At 44.5% G+C, this 18,816-nt stretch overlaps 1 protein-coding gene across 12 annotated transcripts in view; it reads right to left on the bottom strand.

The window, feature by feature from the left end:
- The window catches only part of PPFIBP2 (PPFIA binding protein 2), a 1,806,653-nt gene that overhangs the window by 457,173 nt on the left and 1,330,664 nt on the right, over positions 1 to 18,816 (bottom strand). For all 12 annotated transcript variants that reach the window (XM_069623590.1, XM_069623589.1, XM_069623593.1 and 9 more), the window contains one exon: positions 9,905 to 9,966. In XM_069623590.1, coding sequence (XP_069479691.1) covers positions 9,905 to 9,966 — 62 coding nt within the window. The remainder of the gene's footprint in view (positions 1 to 9,904; positions 9,967 to 18,816) is intronic.

Genomic DNA, 18,816 nt, shown 5'->3' with positions numbered 1-18,816 from the left:
GGCAAGAGGGACGGGTATAGGGCCCATTGAAAAATCAATTTAAACCCTTGAACCATCCTTGAGGCTTGAAAGGATCCCTCTGCCACCTGTGACACATTATTAGCCATACAATAGAGTAGATACCCAGCAACAACCTCCTATCTTATCTCTCCAGCTCTCAAATCTCTCCATTGGCTCCCAGTGGATGCAAGGATTACATTCAAAACCCTCTGCACTGTCCAAAAGGCTTTCTGGGGCCTGGGTCCAAAATACCTTTAGCTATCCCTCCGCAAATACCTCCCCTCTCGAGCTCTTCGCTCCTTTACCTCCAACCCCCGCAGGGTCAGTCGTTTTACAAAGAAACGAGCTGGGGGTAGATCTCGGTCTTCAGCTGGGGCCTCCCTCTGGAACAACCTCCCCGCCACTCTAAAACTTGAGGAGAACCATCTCCGGTTCCGGAAGCACCTAAAGACCTTCCTCTTTTCTTCTGCCTTCGCTCCCCCTCTCCCCTGCTGATCTGGTCTCTCTTGGCACCGCGCACCTGGCCACCCTCTGTCCTCCAGGCCCAGGTACCTGCTTACCCTGCCACCCTCCCGCACTGCCTACGGGCCACCCCTTGCACTGGGGTCTGTATCTGTACCCATAGAGCCCCCACCCCCTTTTTCTTCCTGCACTTATCAGGCCTACCCTGTCTGCTGCCTTAAACCTAGCACTTGCAAATTGCTGGCTGCACTACCACTGCTTGTTGCCTTTATTATTTATTTATTGTTATTTATCTGTTTCTCCTCTGCTTCGCACTTTCCACTTCTCCCCCATTCCATGCACTTTTCCCCTCCCCCTCTCCTTTGCAGTTACGCGTACTCAATATCACTGGGCCTAGTAAGATCGCTGTTTTGTTCTCCCCTGTTCCCCTCCCTTGCCTTGTCGCGCTCTGAAACACTTGTGTACGAGCGCGATAGAAATAAAATATCAATATCAATATCAATATTCACTTCTAAAATGTTAACCCTAGCTACAACCAATTAGCAATGCGTGCGTAGCCATTGTGGCACAGTAAAACGTATCAAACCCACAACCATGGTTCTGTTAGGATTGGGAAGCCAGGGTACAGGTGAGGTTATGCATACCACCACCTGAATAAACCCTTAAATGGAATGGGGTACAAACTCTGTCACAGGACGCACAACGAAGGACAACATACAAGCAATCAAAAGAAAGACACAAAAAATTACAGGGGAAGCATTTTAAATCCCTCTGCAGCAATTCCTCTCGTACAAAGGGCAGCAACCTTTATGTGCTGTGCAAAACTTGCACCATGACAGGGAACGTTGAAAGGCTTAACTGACAAAAATACATCATGGTGTTTCCTAATTGTGTAACCACAGAAAACAAAAATATATGTTAAAAAAAATGAGTAAAAATGACTTATTACATACCCAAAATTATAAAGGTACAATTTGGAAAAATTGGCAAAGTGCCAGGTTTTAGCCCCATGAACAGTTTATTGTCTCAAGGGGAATACAATTAAAAGTGGTTTGCTTCACATCACCAAATCAGCTCAGCCCTTAATTTCATTCTGCCTCCAATGTGTTGTAGCAAACGTTACAAATCAGAATTTGGAAGAAAAAGTAGAAAACACAGTGTCACTTCTAGGCCCATAGACTAGAACATCAGCTAATGCCTATCCATTAAATTAGCTGCTTTTTTTCTCATTCCCAAACAGTCCACATCCTGCTTTGACAGAGGAACCTCTGCAGCATCTGAGGGTCCTGCCTGAAATATTCATCTCCTGGGCCTCAAACACCCAGGACCCTGCCTGCAAGTCAGGAAGCCATCTGGAGCACTATGACTGGATCCCAGTCGGTCATGTGACACACTGCCATCCTTTTTCAGACTTCCCTGGGCTCCAGCCCGGGTGTCTGTGGCCAAGGGCCAAAAGCAGCAAAAGGCAACTCCATGTTTGGGCCTCTTAGGGCTGCAAAGGGCCCAGGGCCAGAACCTCTGCTCAAGCCAAGACTTCACCGAGCTCACCCTTTACCAGACTCCTCCTCCCAAGCATAGGGATCCTTCTACCCATTGACTATTCTTGCATCGCCCAAACTTCTATTACCTCACAGGACCAATGAGCTTTTCTGTTTTGGGGCTAACTGTCTTTTGTCTACCTCCATTCTAGAGTGCCTGGAGACTGCCCTCGGGTGGTAGCGAGAGATGATTCTAGCACATCTCAGAAATTACACCTGCATCTTCTTAGTCAACCATCCACCCTTTCCACTCGCCCACCTACCCTCTTTGTGTCTTGGGCTGTACCCTTTCTTTATTGTTTTAATTTACTCATTTCTTATACCTTCATCATGCACCTTGACTTTGCCCCATTCCTCCTCCTACTCCCACTTCGTGCCCCTTCTTTCATAGCTTGCATCCTCAACTTGGTTTTACTTCTGCCTCAGTCGTTGGCCTCCCCATCTCTCTCCACCCCCCCGACCCTGCATCCCTTAAACAAGACACTTCCATTCTCCCAGGATCTCCAACTTCATCTATCTCCCTCGCCTACCGCACAACACCTGCTTCTTTCACCAACCTTTAATCATTATTTCACTTGACCTCTAGAATGCATAATCCCTATGCAACATGTCTTCCTACATTATGGACTACTTCAATGGATCACCCCCAACTTTCACATCTTACAATCACAGAATCCTGGATCTCCCGTCAAGACTCTAGCAGTTCTCTGCACTGGACTGTGCTACCTTCTCCCACTCTCCCAGACCTATTGGTAAGGGTGCAAACATGGGGTTACTTATCAATAAGGCCATTAACACTGCCCCACTACCCCTACCTGAAATGTCCTCTTCTTCTTTAGAACATGCCACTCTTCAACTACTCTCTCCTAATCTCAGTGTTCTGACTGATTGTCCCCGCACCCCCAAACACCCCAGGCCCGCTCATCTCCTCCTTCCCCGATCTGCGCCTTCTCCTTGAGTCACTTCCTATTGACATCCTGTTTGTCATGCTGGGGGAACGTTAACCTTCCCAAGCCCTCTGTAGCTACCAGTCTTGAACCACGCCCTCCTATCTGAACACTCCTACTCACTTCATGACCAGCCTACCCACTCTGGGGGGAACTGTCTTGACCATGTCTTTTTCTCTAATTCACTTTTGTCCTCAGATGTCTCCATTGAACACTCTCTCTCTGATTACTTCATTGTTCACTTTAAGACCTCTGTCCCTCCTCATCTCCCCACCTCAATGACAAAGAGGAAGGTCAGGTAGGATTTTCTTGTGCCTTACCTTGATAAGGACCGCTCTCCTGTTTCTTTCCCCTATTCATGCATTTTCCATTGACCAAGCCTTTTCTGACATTTACTATGCACTTATGACTACGTTTGAGTCACACCTTCCGGTCCCTGTCCTCAACCTTGGATCAACTCTGACATTCAGGCCCTCAAAACAAACATGCTTCGTGACCTAAGAGACTGGTGCAAATTATGGAATCCTACCCTACTACTAGCCTACAAAAATGCCCTTGCTGCCCTCATCCCTGCACTGAATGCTGCCAAATCCTCCTACTTCAGAAACTTGATCTCCTACATTCGCAATCACCTCTGTAAATCTTTCATCTACCCTTCATGCTTAGCTCGAACCTCCCAAGCCAATATCTACTGCTTCATCCCTTTCTGCTAATGACTTTGCTCACTACCATCTGCTCTCTTCCTCCCCAACCCTACCCCTGTCCACCACCTCTCCCTCCACGTCTTCTACTCCCAACTACTTCTCCTCTACCTCTCCTATTGAATTAGCCCTCATCCTTCACAGTGCCAACCCATCTTGCACTCTCATCAACACTTTTCCTCCCTGAATAATCGAATACTTCATCTCAATCACTTGCCCTACTCTCTCTGAGCTCTTTAAACTTTTGTTCTCTGCTGGACTCTTTCCTGCCTACTTCAAATCTGCAAAATGTCTTACCTATTTTCAAGATACCCTCTGCTAACCCAAGAATCCCAGCAATCACCCATTTACCCTCCTTGCCCAATATTCAAAGTTCCTTGAGCGGGTGGTTTTCAACCAAATCACCAAGTACCTTGAGGATAATGGCCTTGGAGATCCACTTCAATCTGGCTTCTGTAGGATAGCCTCCACCAACTCATGTATGTCTTCAACATTATCTCTGATGCTCACCACTACAAACCTTCTTTTGCACTCATCCTTTTGGACCTCTCTGCCACTTTCAATACTCTTGTCCACTCCTCTCTCCTACTCACTCTCCAGGAACTTGGGCTTCACAGATCTCCTCTCGCCTGGCTAGCCTCCTCCATGGCAGATCGATCCTTAAAAATCTCTTGGAACTCACAAGCCTCAGACCCTGTTGGGTCGCCAAGGATCAGTCCTTGGACCTCTGCTCTTCCACCTTTATACCTCTGCCCCAGGAAGACTTATCTCGTCCTTTGGATTTCACAATCACCTTTTTTTGATGATGCACTAATTTGTTTCTGCTTTCCCTCTTTCACCCCAGCCATCTTGGAATGGATTACAAACTGTTCCACTTCAATTTGTCATTGGATGGCTCTCTACTGCCTCATGCTGAAATCTTCAAAAACGGAAGTCATCCTTCTTCCAGGTTCCAATGAAATCCCTTTCCTACCCTCACTTATTTCCTTTATGCCTGAACTTCTTGCTCCCTCGCCCAAGGCTCACAATCTTGGGGTCCTCTATAATAGCGACCACAGACTTTAAAAGCTCCTTAATACTACTGTCTCTGCTGCTTGTACAACCTCCTCAATCTCCACCTTTGTGCGCAGCAAACTTGACTACTGCTCAAGCCTACTCCTTGGCCTTTCTCTCTACTCCTTCCTCAGTCTAGATACAATCATCAACTTTGATAGCCACGCTCTCTTCAACCTACCCAAATTCTCCCCCCACTTCTACTTACTGGCAACATGCTGGTTGGCTCTCCATGAACAACCGCTCCCTTTTTTAAGTTCCTTCTCCTCATCTACACAGCTATCAATGCTCTTGCTCCTCAGTACCTGTCTGATTGCATCTCTGTTTACTCACCCTATTGTGCCCTCCATTACTCCTCTTGACACAGTTTCATGAAGTGATTCACAGTCGCCATGATGGTATGTATGTAGTGAGCACAGAAGCAGGAAGGTGACTTTCAATGACAATGCTGGCATGTGTTGGGGACACAGGCATTGTCAACATTGTATAAATTGCTAGTCTGTACTGTTGGTGACATTACATCGAGTGGATGTCATGCATTACTCTAGAGAGCCAACTGTACATTTTTGGCTTTTTCCCCCATTTTACAAACAAATTCTGCTATAAGATTGACGGTTTCAACACATTTAATAAACATTCTTGGGGGGGGGCTCAATAAACCCACCCTCCTTTACAAAGGACCTCCTCATGATGCTCGATAATTAATGTGAAATGTTACTGCCTATCCACGAAAAATATTTGCCTTCCGCCACTGACCTTTCATCGCTTACAGTGTCAGTGACCCCCCCAGAAGCTGCCAACCCCCCCCCCAAGCACCAATAGCTGCCTCTCCACTGGCATGCTCATAATATTGCTAGCCATCCAAATTGGAGACTGGTACATTTGGATTGCAAGGGCCAGGCGCAACTCCATTTTTCGATGGTAGGTGAAAAATGGTAGGTTTGATTAAAAATCCTACTAACTTACTTCTTTCACCTAGCGCAGTGCATGTTGAAACCTTGGGCAGCATGATCACCTAGCACATTGCACATGAATGGTCGCCAGGGAGTCTGTGGCAAGGCATGCGCTTCGTCAAAGATGGTTGAGGGATTGAAAGCAGGGCAAGCAAGGGGGAAGGCCATCTTTTTGTGTTATGCTCGTAGGTTGACCCAGAAAATGGCATGTGTGTGAACAACACTGTATATTAAAGAGGCCATCTTCCAAATGAGAAAAACAACAATTCTTCCTTGTATGGAAGTGGGTGGATCTATAATGAAAGCAAAGTTTTTAATACCAAGGCACTACATGAAGGGCTCCTGGATTGCCGGTTCAATTGCTACATAGACATCAATCATACAACCTCATGATTCCTGTGATGAACCTCCGGATGTCATCACTGCTTCCAAGGTGGGAGCCCCTTCTCATGAGGCCAGGGAGGTGAGGTCTGCTAGAATATTTAGGAGCTGACGAATTTGTGAGGTATTTTCAGTGTGTAGTTTGACATGGGGGAAATAGAAGGGGTTAGATTTGTTATGCCAAAGGCCACAGAAGTGCTTACATAGCAGCAGGTGCACGAACATTGGCAGGTTCAGAAAATAAAGCAGAATTAAAAGCGGAGTGTGAAGGAAAGATTGGCCTTAAAAATAGGACACTCATTGCTCATGCAAAGCAGGAAAGGGAAACGAAGGATGAGGTGAAATGCAACAATTCACGCTGGGCCGCAGTATGTTGTGCTAAGCGGAATACTGTCCAAAGGTCACCAAAATCAGGGGCTGGAAAAGTACACAAGCTTGATACCGGGGATGGCGACAGATAACATCACAGAAAAAGGCTGGGAAATGTTAAAGAAAATGCACAGAAAGCATATAGAGGAGGCAGTGTTGAAGGAAGAGAGAGAGGGCTGCCCTGCATGACTGGGCTGGCGATCTGTGTAGCTGGGAGTGGGAGCTACTGAGGGAGTTTGCTGAGGGCTGTGGTTTGACTCCGGGGCAGTGTCCCGGCAGAAACGTGCTGAGGCGTATCTAGTTGCAGGAAGGGAGATTGAGGGCTAAGGGAGAGACGACTTTCTGAGAGACAGTGAGTGTACTCATTTGGATGGGGAGTATAAGTAGGCATGCAAATAAGCAGGAACACTCTGCAGGATAATCGGCAGTGTGTCAGACTGGACATGAAAGGCAACTCTTCCTTAATCTTTGAGGTACCGAAAGATTAATGGAGTAGCTTGAGGGGACGACGCATCCAATGATAAGTAATATCTGTGCACTGGAACTTAAATGTTTTCATGTTGTTTTGGTAACTTTGGGGTTAAAAAGGAAAAATGCGTACATTTTAAATGTCTTGCTGAAGTAAAATATGTTTCTGCATATGTGTCTAATGGTAAATGTTTATTGTAAGTGTATTCATGCCTAACAAGTGGACTAATTGAGTTGTTTGTTTCTTGCTGATGAAATTGATGAGCTAAAATCACGAACTGAGAGAAAAGAGCGTTTGCCTTTATTGCGTGAAGGGGGTAAATAAGTATTTTGCAGAAGGGAACAGTGTAAAGCCTGGGGATGCATTAGCTAAGGTCCCAAGGTATAAAAAGTGCCAAGAAGGAAGGATCAGGCTATTTCTTCTTACAGGCCACTACCTCATAGTCCCTCTGGGAGTGGTACTCAGTGGGTGGATCTCATGCAGAGGTACGCGTCCTATGGGACAAGTGAAGACTATTTGGAGAAAACGCAATGTTCACATACTCATCATCTCCTCACTCACCCCTCTTCCTCATCCCACCTATCTACAACACTATACTATCTGCATATGTAAAGTTGAGGAATCTGTTCCTCTAGATAGTACAGGGAAGAGAAAGACTCAGAACTATCCAAGTAGAATCTCCTTGCAAAGTACTGATATGAAGAAGAGCTCTATTGAGCCCCACGATAATAGCCAGTTTAGTACTATGATGAGGAGGAGGTATGCAGAGATGGATAGCATCTTTAGGAACCACATGGAATGGTCTCATGGTTACTGACTTCCTATTGGCCAAAGACAAAATAAAACAAAAGGATTTAACCATTTGGCTATTCTTCCGAAGAGGAACTGCGAGAGCAAGTACCTGCGTAGAACGAAGACGAACGAAGAACGGGACGCTGCAAAAGGAGCTCAGAGATCAGAAGCCGGTCCAAAGCAGAAGGAACGAAAGACAAGCTGGTGGATAGACGCTCCAAGCATCCCTGAACCCTGGGAGCATGTAGAGAAAAGACCACGCTGCCAGGAAGAGAGTGGGGGCTACAGAGCTGCCACAGTCAAGACAGAGCCCACGAGAGCCACAGAAGTCCCGCAGCTGATTGCAAGCACCTGGGAGGAGTCTCCACCTACATGGACCTTGCTCCAAGGTACGCAGGTTGCTGGACAGGCACTGGGAACCAGAGCAGGAGGTGGCAAGATAAAAGGGGTGCGAGAAGCTGACAATGCAGGCCCGGGGACTCTACAAGCTGTAAAGAAACGTTATCATACAGTTTGAAAACGGGCAGTACTTGGCAGGAGAGTAAACCAAGTCTCTTATCAAGAAGGAAGGGAAAACCAGAAATAGGAGGAGGAATTGATAGTCTGGGACCTGGACCCATAAGAGAAAACGATCATCATCAATCATCATAGTCACAGTACCTGGCAGGATAGTGAACCAGGTTGGCTGTGTTTCTAAAGTCCAGTGGAAAGGAGTCATATCCCCTGGTGTGTTTGTAAACATTATGAAAAGCCAAGAGAAGGGAGGCATTCTCTTGGCAGTGCGAAAAAGCTAAGAGAAGCCAGGGGGAAGGGAGTCATACCCCCTGGTGGTTTTGTGAACATTGTGAAAAGCCAAGAGAAGGGAGGCATTCTATTGGCAAGGCAAAGAGCCAGGAGAGAACCGGGGGAAGAGTCTCATTCACCCTGGTTAGTTGTGAACACTGCTGGAAAATCCAAGAGAAGGGAGTCACTCCCCTAGGAACCAGTTTTCTTGGTATATGGAGCTGCGCTTGTCCAGAAGGAGGGAGTCATTCTTCTGGACCAAGAGGATAGTAAACACCTTTAGTCTAGTTGTAAGTGTAAGGGTTGGAAATAGGTTTTTGACACAGGACAGTGGGATCTTTAGTTCTTGGACATCCTGACAGACTCCTTAGATTTGGTTGAGGCAGGAAAACCCCTATTATGAGGACAAGGCAGGGTTTTATTTTCATTGTCTTACTTCATAAATGTTTCTGCCAACCACCATGACACCACTGAGTCAGAGTTGTACCTCTGCACCCTTACTTTCCCCAGCAGCTTAAAAAGAAAACCCCAGTAGACAAACAAATAGGCTTTGCTGGCTGCCTTCAGAGCAGGGATCCATTTACAAATGGGTTTGGTTGACTGACTCAAGTGCTACTTCCCTCTTGTAAATAAGTTCTCTAAATTATTATGATCCACCAACTTCACGAAGAGCACTGACTCCATATCAAGGCAATTTCCCTGAGAGTCCAGAGTAATCTTTGACTCTGTATCATCTTCTGCACTATTCTCATCTTATTCAGTATAGGTCAGACCAGTCGTGTATGGCAAAACAGCAAGAACTCCAAACATTCCAGTGACATCTAAAGGCCTAGGCCTTACATAAGCGACCGTGAAGTATGTTGTGCGTAAACCACAATTCCCATACAATCTTAAAATTAAAGAGTGAATGACCCATCTACTCTACGGTATGCCACTTGTCACATTAATTATAATGTAAACTGGTTTAAGCATTTGTATGTAACGCTGTTTTCAATCAAACACCAAATTGAACATAACCTGTTCCACGTCCTTTTGGAATGGAATCGTCCAGTATTACTAAAGAACAGCAGTCTACAACCTGCGGTTCTCCAGATGTTTTGGCCTGCGACTCCTGTGAATCCTCACCACTGATTATGCTGGCTAGATTGATGAGATTTGTAATCCAAAACATATGACGATCCAAAGGTTATAGACTCCTGCTATAGAAGGATGCAGAGCAAGTGTTGTCAGTTTGGCATCTAATGAACACCCTCCCCCCTTTTTGATTTTCAGGATAGAGGTCATTTCCGTCTTGTGAAGAATGCATACATGCATTATGCAGCTATAAATACAGAGGTTTAATTGATAAAGCAGATGTGTTTCCTAAATGGCCACAAGAGCTACTCTGCATATTGGAGACTTGTGCTGCTTCACAAATGGGGAAATTGTTCAAAAACTGTAGTGGGATATAGCTTACCTTTTCTTCATTTGCAGCTAATAAGGATTCCATTCCTAACTTCAGTCGGTGAACTTCTTGATCTAAAATAGGTTAAGTGTTAAATACAAAAGGTTACCAACTACAAATGAAAATAATAACTGCATGATAGAAAAATGGTGCTTAGCTACAGGTAATCACGTGTTTTAGCAAATGGATTAAATGACAACTTGACTCTCCCGAAGAGGCCAAAGACTAATTTAGGCTGAGGACAACTACTTTCTTTAAAAAAATTGAATATTTGGTTTCTTTATTTTTTCCAAGAAAAACCTGATATTTAAGCAGATGACCTGCAATCATTGCAATGTTTCACTTAACTATTTTAACAACTTCTGACAGGAACACAGCATTTTGTTTGTGCATATATTTTGAAGATCTGAACTACATCTCAAAGTATGTTTAGACATATTTGTATGAACTTTCTTCTCTTTCTGTAGAAAAATATATCTGCTGAATGAACCCCATTATCTGCCTATGGCACACATTTTCTGTTGGTCTCTCTCATTATGGCATTAAGCAAGATACTGGATTGGGCTTTTGGCACAAAGATAATGTGCTTCTTTATAAAATAACACTCTCTCCTACAGTGCAGTCTATATAGGAAGCACAAAAGAAGTTATTTTACAAGCCCTCTACAAGATAGATATGTGTTAATATAAGCACAGTCCTGTGCAGCTCTTGCCCAAGAATAACATAAGAGCATTTGACCCCTGCACTGTGCAACTTTTCTCTGATCAAATATTAGCTGTGCGTGAGGGGATTGGGGCGACCGTTCATAATATTTATGGCCATTCTTGGTCGATTCTGCTTTATGGAGAGGATTCTGTTCTGGTAGCCCGAACACGCTAGATGCCGTTCAACCCTTCCCCCCTTCCCCCCACCCTTTACAGCTGTACCCCTCCTATGTGCCCCTCTGTATCCTACCCCTGGCTGTATATCTGTACTGCTGTTATCTCTGAAAAGCGCTCTGTTGTGCATCTGTACTGTTGTATACCTGTGTAACGCGCCCCGCTGCTTCTCAAAGCTAGGTCTGCGCTCAATAAATACAATAATAACTGAAAGGTCTCTCTTTTTATTATTTTTTTTTAAATTTTTTTTTTTTTATTTGTATATAATCAAAATTAGATTTTTACAAAAGTCGAGATTTTTCTTTCTTACTTAAAGGGAGAGGTCAGACAAACAGACTCCTATGTTTTAAAGAAGTGTTCAAACCTTTGCAGGTTGGTGCTCATCAGTTTCAGGTTTTTGTTTTGATTTAACCGAGATTTTTTCCAAATCTTTTTATTTTTCTGGATTTAAATTTTTTATATTTAGTTCTTTATTGAAGCTTTAAAGGAGTACAATAGAGAAACCAATATAATGACATAATGGAAACCTCAAAGATGTACTGTTCTAAACACAGCCTTGAAATACTTTTTTGTGTCATAATAATCTAACTTATACAATAAACTAGCATTTAGTCACTTCTCCACCCTACCTCTCTCCCCGTCCCCACCCGCCGAGAACAATGTGTTTATCATGAATACTCATTCTAGGTTTCTAAAACATGGGTGTATAGTAGTTACCTAGCCCCGGTCTGGCATTACCCTTTGTATACCATCAATCTCCCTCACGGATGCCAAAACCGCCTTTCCCAATATTTGAACAAAGGGACACTCCCGTCAGATGTACCAATATGTGCCCCTTTCTCCACATCCTCTCCAGCATAAAGGACCAACCCCTGGGCACATCTTAGCCAGTCTATGTGGCATCAGTTGCCACCGCTGAAGTAGCCTCTAATTATGCATTTTATATTGCATGGCTATTGTTGATGAACAGACTGTATTGTTAATAGTAGACCAAGTCTCTTCTTCTTCGTGCATACCCTGTTCCCTATCCCACAGAAATCTACTCCGGATGGGATGCATATACACCCTTCTCTATAGGGCTTTGTATGATCTAGAAATAAGCCCCCTCAACCAATTTGCCAATGCAGCACATGCTCAAAGGGTGTTAATGTTCGAGTCAGCCGTCCCTCCCAACCACGATCTGTCAACATCCATTTCAGTTGCAAGTCTAAAATCGGATGCAGGGGTAGAACCTGCAATGCCTCATCCAGCTCCATCTTACTTAGACATTTACCCTCGCAACATAACTGTCCAGCTCTCACAAGTCCCCATCGTAGTATGGCTGATATTAAGTGGCTTTACTATTTTGTCTCCAATAGGGGGGGCCCACAAACAGCTAAGGAGCGATGGCCAAGAGGTGACTCCTTCCATGTCTTTCGATTTCCTCCATAGTTGCCATACAGTTGAGGACAGGGTGAGTCTGCACCCTTGCAGGCAGTTGTCTGTAGGGACCCACAACCACTCCCCTGCGGTAACCGGGGACAATAGACCATTTTCCACTGTTTATTCTCGTTTTCCCTCAAATGTCCCACTAATATCCAAAATTGGGCCACCCTATAATATTCTTTCAAATCTGGTAGTCCCACTCTGCCTCTCATTTTTGGCAGCACCAGAGTTGTGTATGCCATCCAAGCCTTTTCCCCTCCTATAGGAAACAAAATAACGTATTTGCTTCCTCAAAAAAGCTCAACTCGACCTCCATAGGTAATGCTTGAAATAAAAATGATCCAGGGAGGACATTCATTTTGAGAGTGGTAAGTCGCCCGGCCCATGACAATACAGTTCTGGCCCAGCGTTCCAAGGCCTTCTTAATTTTTTTCCCATAAGGCTGGGTAATTTGCAGTATACAGGTTTGCCAATTGTCTAGTAATTAAGTGCTAAGATATTTTAGGCCCTCAGATTGCAAACGTAGCCTAACTAGAGGGGAATCCCAGCTTGACTTGAGTAAACTAATTTTAAAGCCTGATAATCATCCATAGCTCTCAATCACTTCAAAAAGCGAGGGCAGTGAGGAGTTTGGCTCTGTGATGTCAGCAAACATGACAAGTTTATATTCTTTCCGATATTTCTCACACCCCTGGATTCTGTCATTGCTACGGATCCTCATGGCCAAGGGCTCCAGGGTCAGTGCAAAAAGCAAAGGCGATAGGGGACACTAGTGTCTTGCACCACGACTTATTCAGAATCCCTCGATGCTGTGCCATTAACCACGTCTCTAGCCATTGGATTTTTGTATAATGATATAACACCTGCATGCCACCCCAATTGCAAGCCCACTTTATGCAATATCGCACTCAGGAAAGGCCACTCCACATGATCGAAGGCCGTCTCAGTGTCCAATGAGACCACAAGAGGGGTGCTATCATTTTCCTTTACGCTTTCCATAAGCTCTAGTGTTTTACGGATACTACTGGCTCTCAGTCTTCCTCTGATAAAAAATTTTTGACCAGTATGAATTCACTTGGGCAAGAATGTTCTCAGCTTCTATACCAATACTCTGGTGTATATTTTGGCATTGACATTCAACAAACAAATCGGTCTGTAAGACCAAAAATCCAATTCATCTTTCCCCTCCTTTGGAATGATCACTATTCTTGCTTGTAGGAAAGGGTCAGGGGTCCTGCCTCCCCACAGGATGCTATTAAGCAACTTAGAGCAATTGAACTAGTTCCCCGCCATGCCTTGTATAGAAGCTGGCAGTGAATCCATCTGGGCCAGATGCTGTGCCTGCTTTCAGTTTCCTATTGTGCTTAACACCTCCTCAGGCCCAACTGGTCCATCCATTTATGCCACTTCTTCTTGTCATAGTGTCGCAATTGAGACATCTTCCAAATATTGTTGGGCTCCCTCTCACCATAATCTCCCTCCTTGGTGTACAGTTGGGCATAAAACATGCCAAAGTGCTGAGCTAGGCATTCCGGTTGATTCAATACATTAATGGTATCGTCCCTAATTTTGTTAACTGCCCTCACAGCTCTCTGACCTCTGTAAGGGTGTCGAAGAAGGAGATCAGCCCACATAGGGTATGTTTCTGCCATGGGCTTTTAATGTTAGAATAATAAAAGAGTATAGCCTGCCTGACCCTAGTCCAAATAGGGGTTCCCATGCCTCAAACAATACTAAAGAATGCGTCAGGATGTCAGTCTAAAGCAAAGAGTTCACTGTGCTGTGTCCAAAAACCTATTTCCAGCCCTCACACTGTATTCAACTAAAGAAAGGGATACGTCTCCTTGATTCAGAAGAAAGGTTTCTTCCTTCGGGATGATTGCCAACAGTTCACTTTTGGCCGATTCAAAATGAAATGTAACTCAAAAGTCTCAAAAAGGATACCTTGAAATGAAGGTTCAATAAAGCACATAGAACAAAGAGTCTTGTATTTTCACAATGTCCAGAGAAAGACCCCCTGCTCTTGATTCCAAAAATACAAGGGCATATATATCTCCCTTCCCCTGGTCTTTTCCACAATGCTCACAACAATGCGTATATTTACTATGTCAAGAGAAGGACACTCTCCTCTTGATTCCTTTTTACAATGTCCACAAACACCAAGGGGTATATCTCCCTTCCCCTAGTAATTTCTTGATCCTTAACAATTCGTACCTGGTTCACTTTCCTGCCAGGTATTCTTGTTGTTGGATTTCAGGCCCTTGTAGTTTGGCTTTGCTCTCTTTTCGTTTCCAGACCCCTTTGGTTTCCTGTGTTCGGGTCCCAGACCCCTTTTGAATTTGCACCTGGTTCACTATCCTGCCAGGTATTCTTATTCTCGTGTCCCATACCCCTGTAGTATTGGTTTCGCTCTCTTTCGGGTCCCAGACCCCTTGGGATTCTTGTCCTTGGGTCCCAGAGTCCCTTTCGCTTCTTGCTCCTGGGTCCCAGACCCCTTTGGCTTCTTGCTCTTGGGTCGAGACCCCTTTGGCTTCTTGCTCTCTTGATTTGGGCAGCCGTGGTCTTCCACACTTCCAGAGACTACCACAAAGGAGATGGCTTTGGAGGACACTCCTTACTGGATATGGGTCCACAAACCCGTGTCCCTCTGCAGTACAGTCTCTCTGGGTTCTCAGCAAACCTTCCAGTTTCCCAATCCTTCTATGGTTGCTCACCACTCTCTGTCAGCAGCTTCTGGGTCAATCATCCTCGTTCGGAGACCTCCTGCATTTGAGTTCTTGTGGCGGCTATGCAGCGGCTTTCTGGCATCGCGTACCAGCCAGATCATGCTCCATTGGTCATCTGGCACTACGGGTTCTTGCTTCCCGACACGCCAGACCATGGTGAAGTGCCTCTGTCGATGGGTAAGTGTCCCATCTGGGTTTGCTTTGCTTGGCTGCTGCCCGCTGGCTCCACAGCTCTCAGTTCCTCCAGGGGGGATCTCGCTCTGTGGTTTAATTTCCCTCTTCGATTTCACATGCGTTTGAGCCAATCGGAAATCCACAAAGACTAGACTACGCAGTATGTTTCACAAAGGTGCTCTCTACACTTGGGCACCTCCTTCTCATCTCAGAACCAATCTTGAGGATTCCTAGTGAGTCAGTTGGATTCTATCTTGTACCAGTATTTCCTACCTTACTGGTTTTAAGAAAACAGATCAGAACACTAAGGATGGTGATGTAGAGGGATAGACAGGAGGGTTGATTAGGGTTAGGTAGGATATGGGGATATCATGTTCTCCCCGGCTTCCCTTCCCATAAGTACCACCCCGAGGGGGACTATCGGGTAGTGGCCTCACCTCCCTGGCTTCATGGAAAGGGGCTCCCCAAGGGGAGAAGAGGCACACCCGGGCATTCATCATACCTCTGAGACCAGCTGCCAACAGAGTATGGGCATTATCCCCTTTTTCATAAAATTGTTTGAAATACCAGAGTTGCATCAAGGCCTTTCCCTGCCACAGCTCCTTGAGCTTGCGCCTTGGATGAGCTACTTCTCGCCACCCCTAATATGATTTGACGGCACTCCCTCAGTTCCTCTTTCTTACCCCTTAAATTTTGTTTAAGTTTACTTTCCATCAAATGTCTGACCAGTTTTTTCGCTGCGCCCTCTAATATTAACAGACCTTGAAAAATAGCCTTTGCAGCCTCCCATTCCATATGCATTGGGACCTCTCCAGTCATGAAACGTTCACATATTTCAGTTTTTCCTTTTTTATTGGTGTCTGGTTTAAAAAGAAAAACCTTATACCATTCATTTATGACAATTTTATAAAAACTACAATTTCCAGTTACCATCCTCCCAATGTTAAACAAACACCCTTCAATTTTAGAAAATATCTCTTTTAAAAGTCTGACCAGTGCCAATGTTACAGAGATCCGTTCGCCCTGCGTAGACGCTAACCAGCAGTCATCAGCGGACCTGACTGGTTTTCCTTGATGAATCTACTAAAAATATTTGTTCTTTGTTCTCGTATAGCAGGGCAGAACAAGTGTTTCAGATTTTCTTCCGAGTCTTTGTTTAGGCATAGTCTACATGACATATCCATCTTTCCATCCAACACTCTGGCTTGTAGTATTTCTTTAGTGGGAAAGAGGTTTAAACAAAAGCGCATGAAAAGTACTCTAAAGTGATAATTTGGAAATCTCATCAAGTACTTCGGTAAGGTTTTAAGCTTCCTTGCTTCATGTATGGGCTTTCCATAAAATGTTTAGGCTCGCCTCTCCTGTTATGTGATAATCTAGTCCTACATGTACAATTTCCGTTTGATACCCAGGGTATTATTAATAACACAGCTATCTGTTGCTTCCAAGCCTACTAGGATTGACTGACAGATGGATCTCCATTCCACTAAGGATCTTTCAGAATTCTCATTCAGATCTTTCTTCAACACAGAGAAACCTCCTGGGGGATTCTGCAAAACACACTTGCAATATAACACTCTCCCGAAAGAAGGAATCCCTAAATAGTGTTTCATTACCTACCCATCGATTTTCCAGTTTTTGTCTACAACCTAACTCAAATTCTACTCTAAACAGATCATGGTCCGACCAGGTTACCACCTGTATGTCTGCACCTATAATAGCCTGTTCATTTGCCGCCTAAATGAAGGTATAATCTAATCTATATATGTCTTGCGTGGTGGGGAGTAAAGTGTGTATGGTATGACCTTGATCTGTGGGAACTCTCCTCCACATGTCGATTGTGGAATATTTCTGCATGATGGTACTAAATATATCCTCTGGTCCACTCATTGGCCGTATGGACCCCTGTCTAAGGGAGTACCATTTCTTCTGTGGATCAGCCACAGTATTAAAATCTCCCCCACAAATCAGGACCCCTTATATTCCACCCCTCCAAAAAGCTCAGCACTTGATTACAAAAAGAAACCTGTTGTTGGTTTGGCCCATATAATGAGCATGCAGTTAGGTCCATGGAAACCATTTTTCCCATAACTGCCAAAAAACTACCTTCCAAACCCCTCTTTACTCTGCAAACTACAAAGCCCAATGACTTTTGCACCAACAGGACTATGCCTGCTTTTCTGGTTTCACCCGAGGCCCAAAGCACTGCATCCAGATCCTTCCCTGAAATTCGATATTCGTCCCCGCTCTTAAATTTAGTTTCTTGATGAAACAAGATATCTAGACTTCATTGTTTAGATTCTCTTGCCACCACTGACATCTTATGTGGCAATGTCAAGCCTTTCAAATTTAAGGACCCTACCTTGATCACCTTACAATTCAACATTGCTCCTTTTTCCAATTGCATGTCCCTAATCTCTCCACCAGGAGGCCTAATTCATTTTGATAAACACATGCATCCCCCTTAGGGTTATTTTGCCAGCCGAAACAGGAACACCCATTTACCATCTGTAGCTAGCCTTTAATATGCTGATCCCCACCACCAATGTCCCCTTTCCCCCTGCCTTCATTTCAACACTACTTGCAAAACCCCCCACTCCCTCCCCCACCAAGTATCTTTTCCCTCATGAGGGATGCCCTATGCACTTAGGGCCACCAGCAAATGGCCCCCCTCTTCCTCATTGCCGTAACCAAGCCAAAATGAAATAACCCTCCAAAATGTCTACCCTTTTTCAATGAACACAGAGATAGATTAATATATCAGTCAATTGAAAGCTGCATTTCGTTCCGCTCGCCACAGTGAACTGACTCCCACTATTATTCATGAAACATTAACCAACCCCCTGCAAGCTAGGGAAACCGAAGTCCTTTATGGAGTATTAAGTTTACAAAGTTCCTTGATCCATTTTGTTGACCTCCCCTTGGTTGATGTTTCAAGCCTCTGCCATTTGAGAGCACTGATCCCATCTGGCTCACTGCACCTGAGACCCCATTACACTCTTTCAGATTTTTCAAGATGCCTTCAACCTCCTCTGATGAACTTACATGAAAATCCTCACGCTGATGTTCAAAGCATAATGAAAGCATAATGAAAAATGGGTATCCCCATCTGTATCTGACGTCATAATCGCAAATCCATTGTGTCAGTGCCCTACAGTCTTTACGTTTTAGATATAGTTAAGGCCAACAATTCTTGGTAGATGCGGACCTGGGATCTCTCGTAAGCAATCATGCTTTTTTTCTGTCGCCTGGGCTAATATCTCCATTTATTGCTTCAAAGAGTGACATTTGGCCACGATGGATCTAGGGTCACCTGGGTGACCCCACCTCTGTGTATCCTGTCAAATTATATCACACTATCTCCTGTAATCGAGTAGACCGGCAATATGACGTTTCACTGTTCTTTCAAGCGTAGCTACAGATTTTGGTTGTTTTTCTTGGAGCCCCATAATATGTATATTACATCTCTTCTCTATATTTTCCAAGTTGTTGACTTTTAGGGCAAGGTACGCTTCTATCGCTTCCAAGTCTTGCAGTCTACTGTCCAATTTCATCTCAATCAAATCTGCTGACAGCTGATTGTTTTTGAGAGCCTCCATTTTATCTTAATATTTGTCCATTCTCACCATCAGATCTGCCACTGAACTTTGGAGATCACCTCATCAGTTTAGTTTCCTTCAATAACAGGTGTATATCAGCTTTTGTGGCAGCTTCCTGCATT

This window comes from Ambystoma mexicanum, chromosome 11 (assembly GCF_040938575.1).
Source record: "Ambystoma mexicanum isolate Mex_15411 chromosome 11, UKY_AmexF1_1, whole genome shotgun sequence".
In the NCBI taxonomy this organism is placed as follows: domain Eukaryota; kingdom Metazoa; phylum Chordata; class Amphibia; order Caudata; family Ambystomatidae; genus Ambystoma; species Ambystoma mexicanum.
Note: the sequence above shows the minus strand (reverse complement) of the source record. Positions and strands in the feature narration are given on the sequence as shown.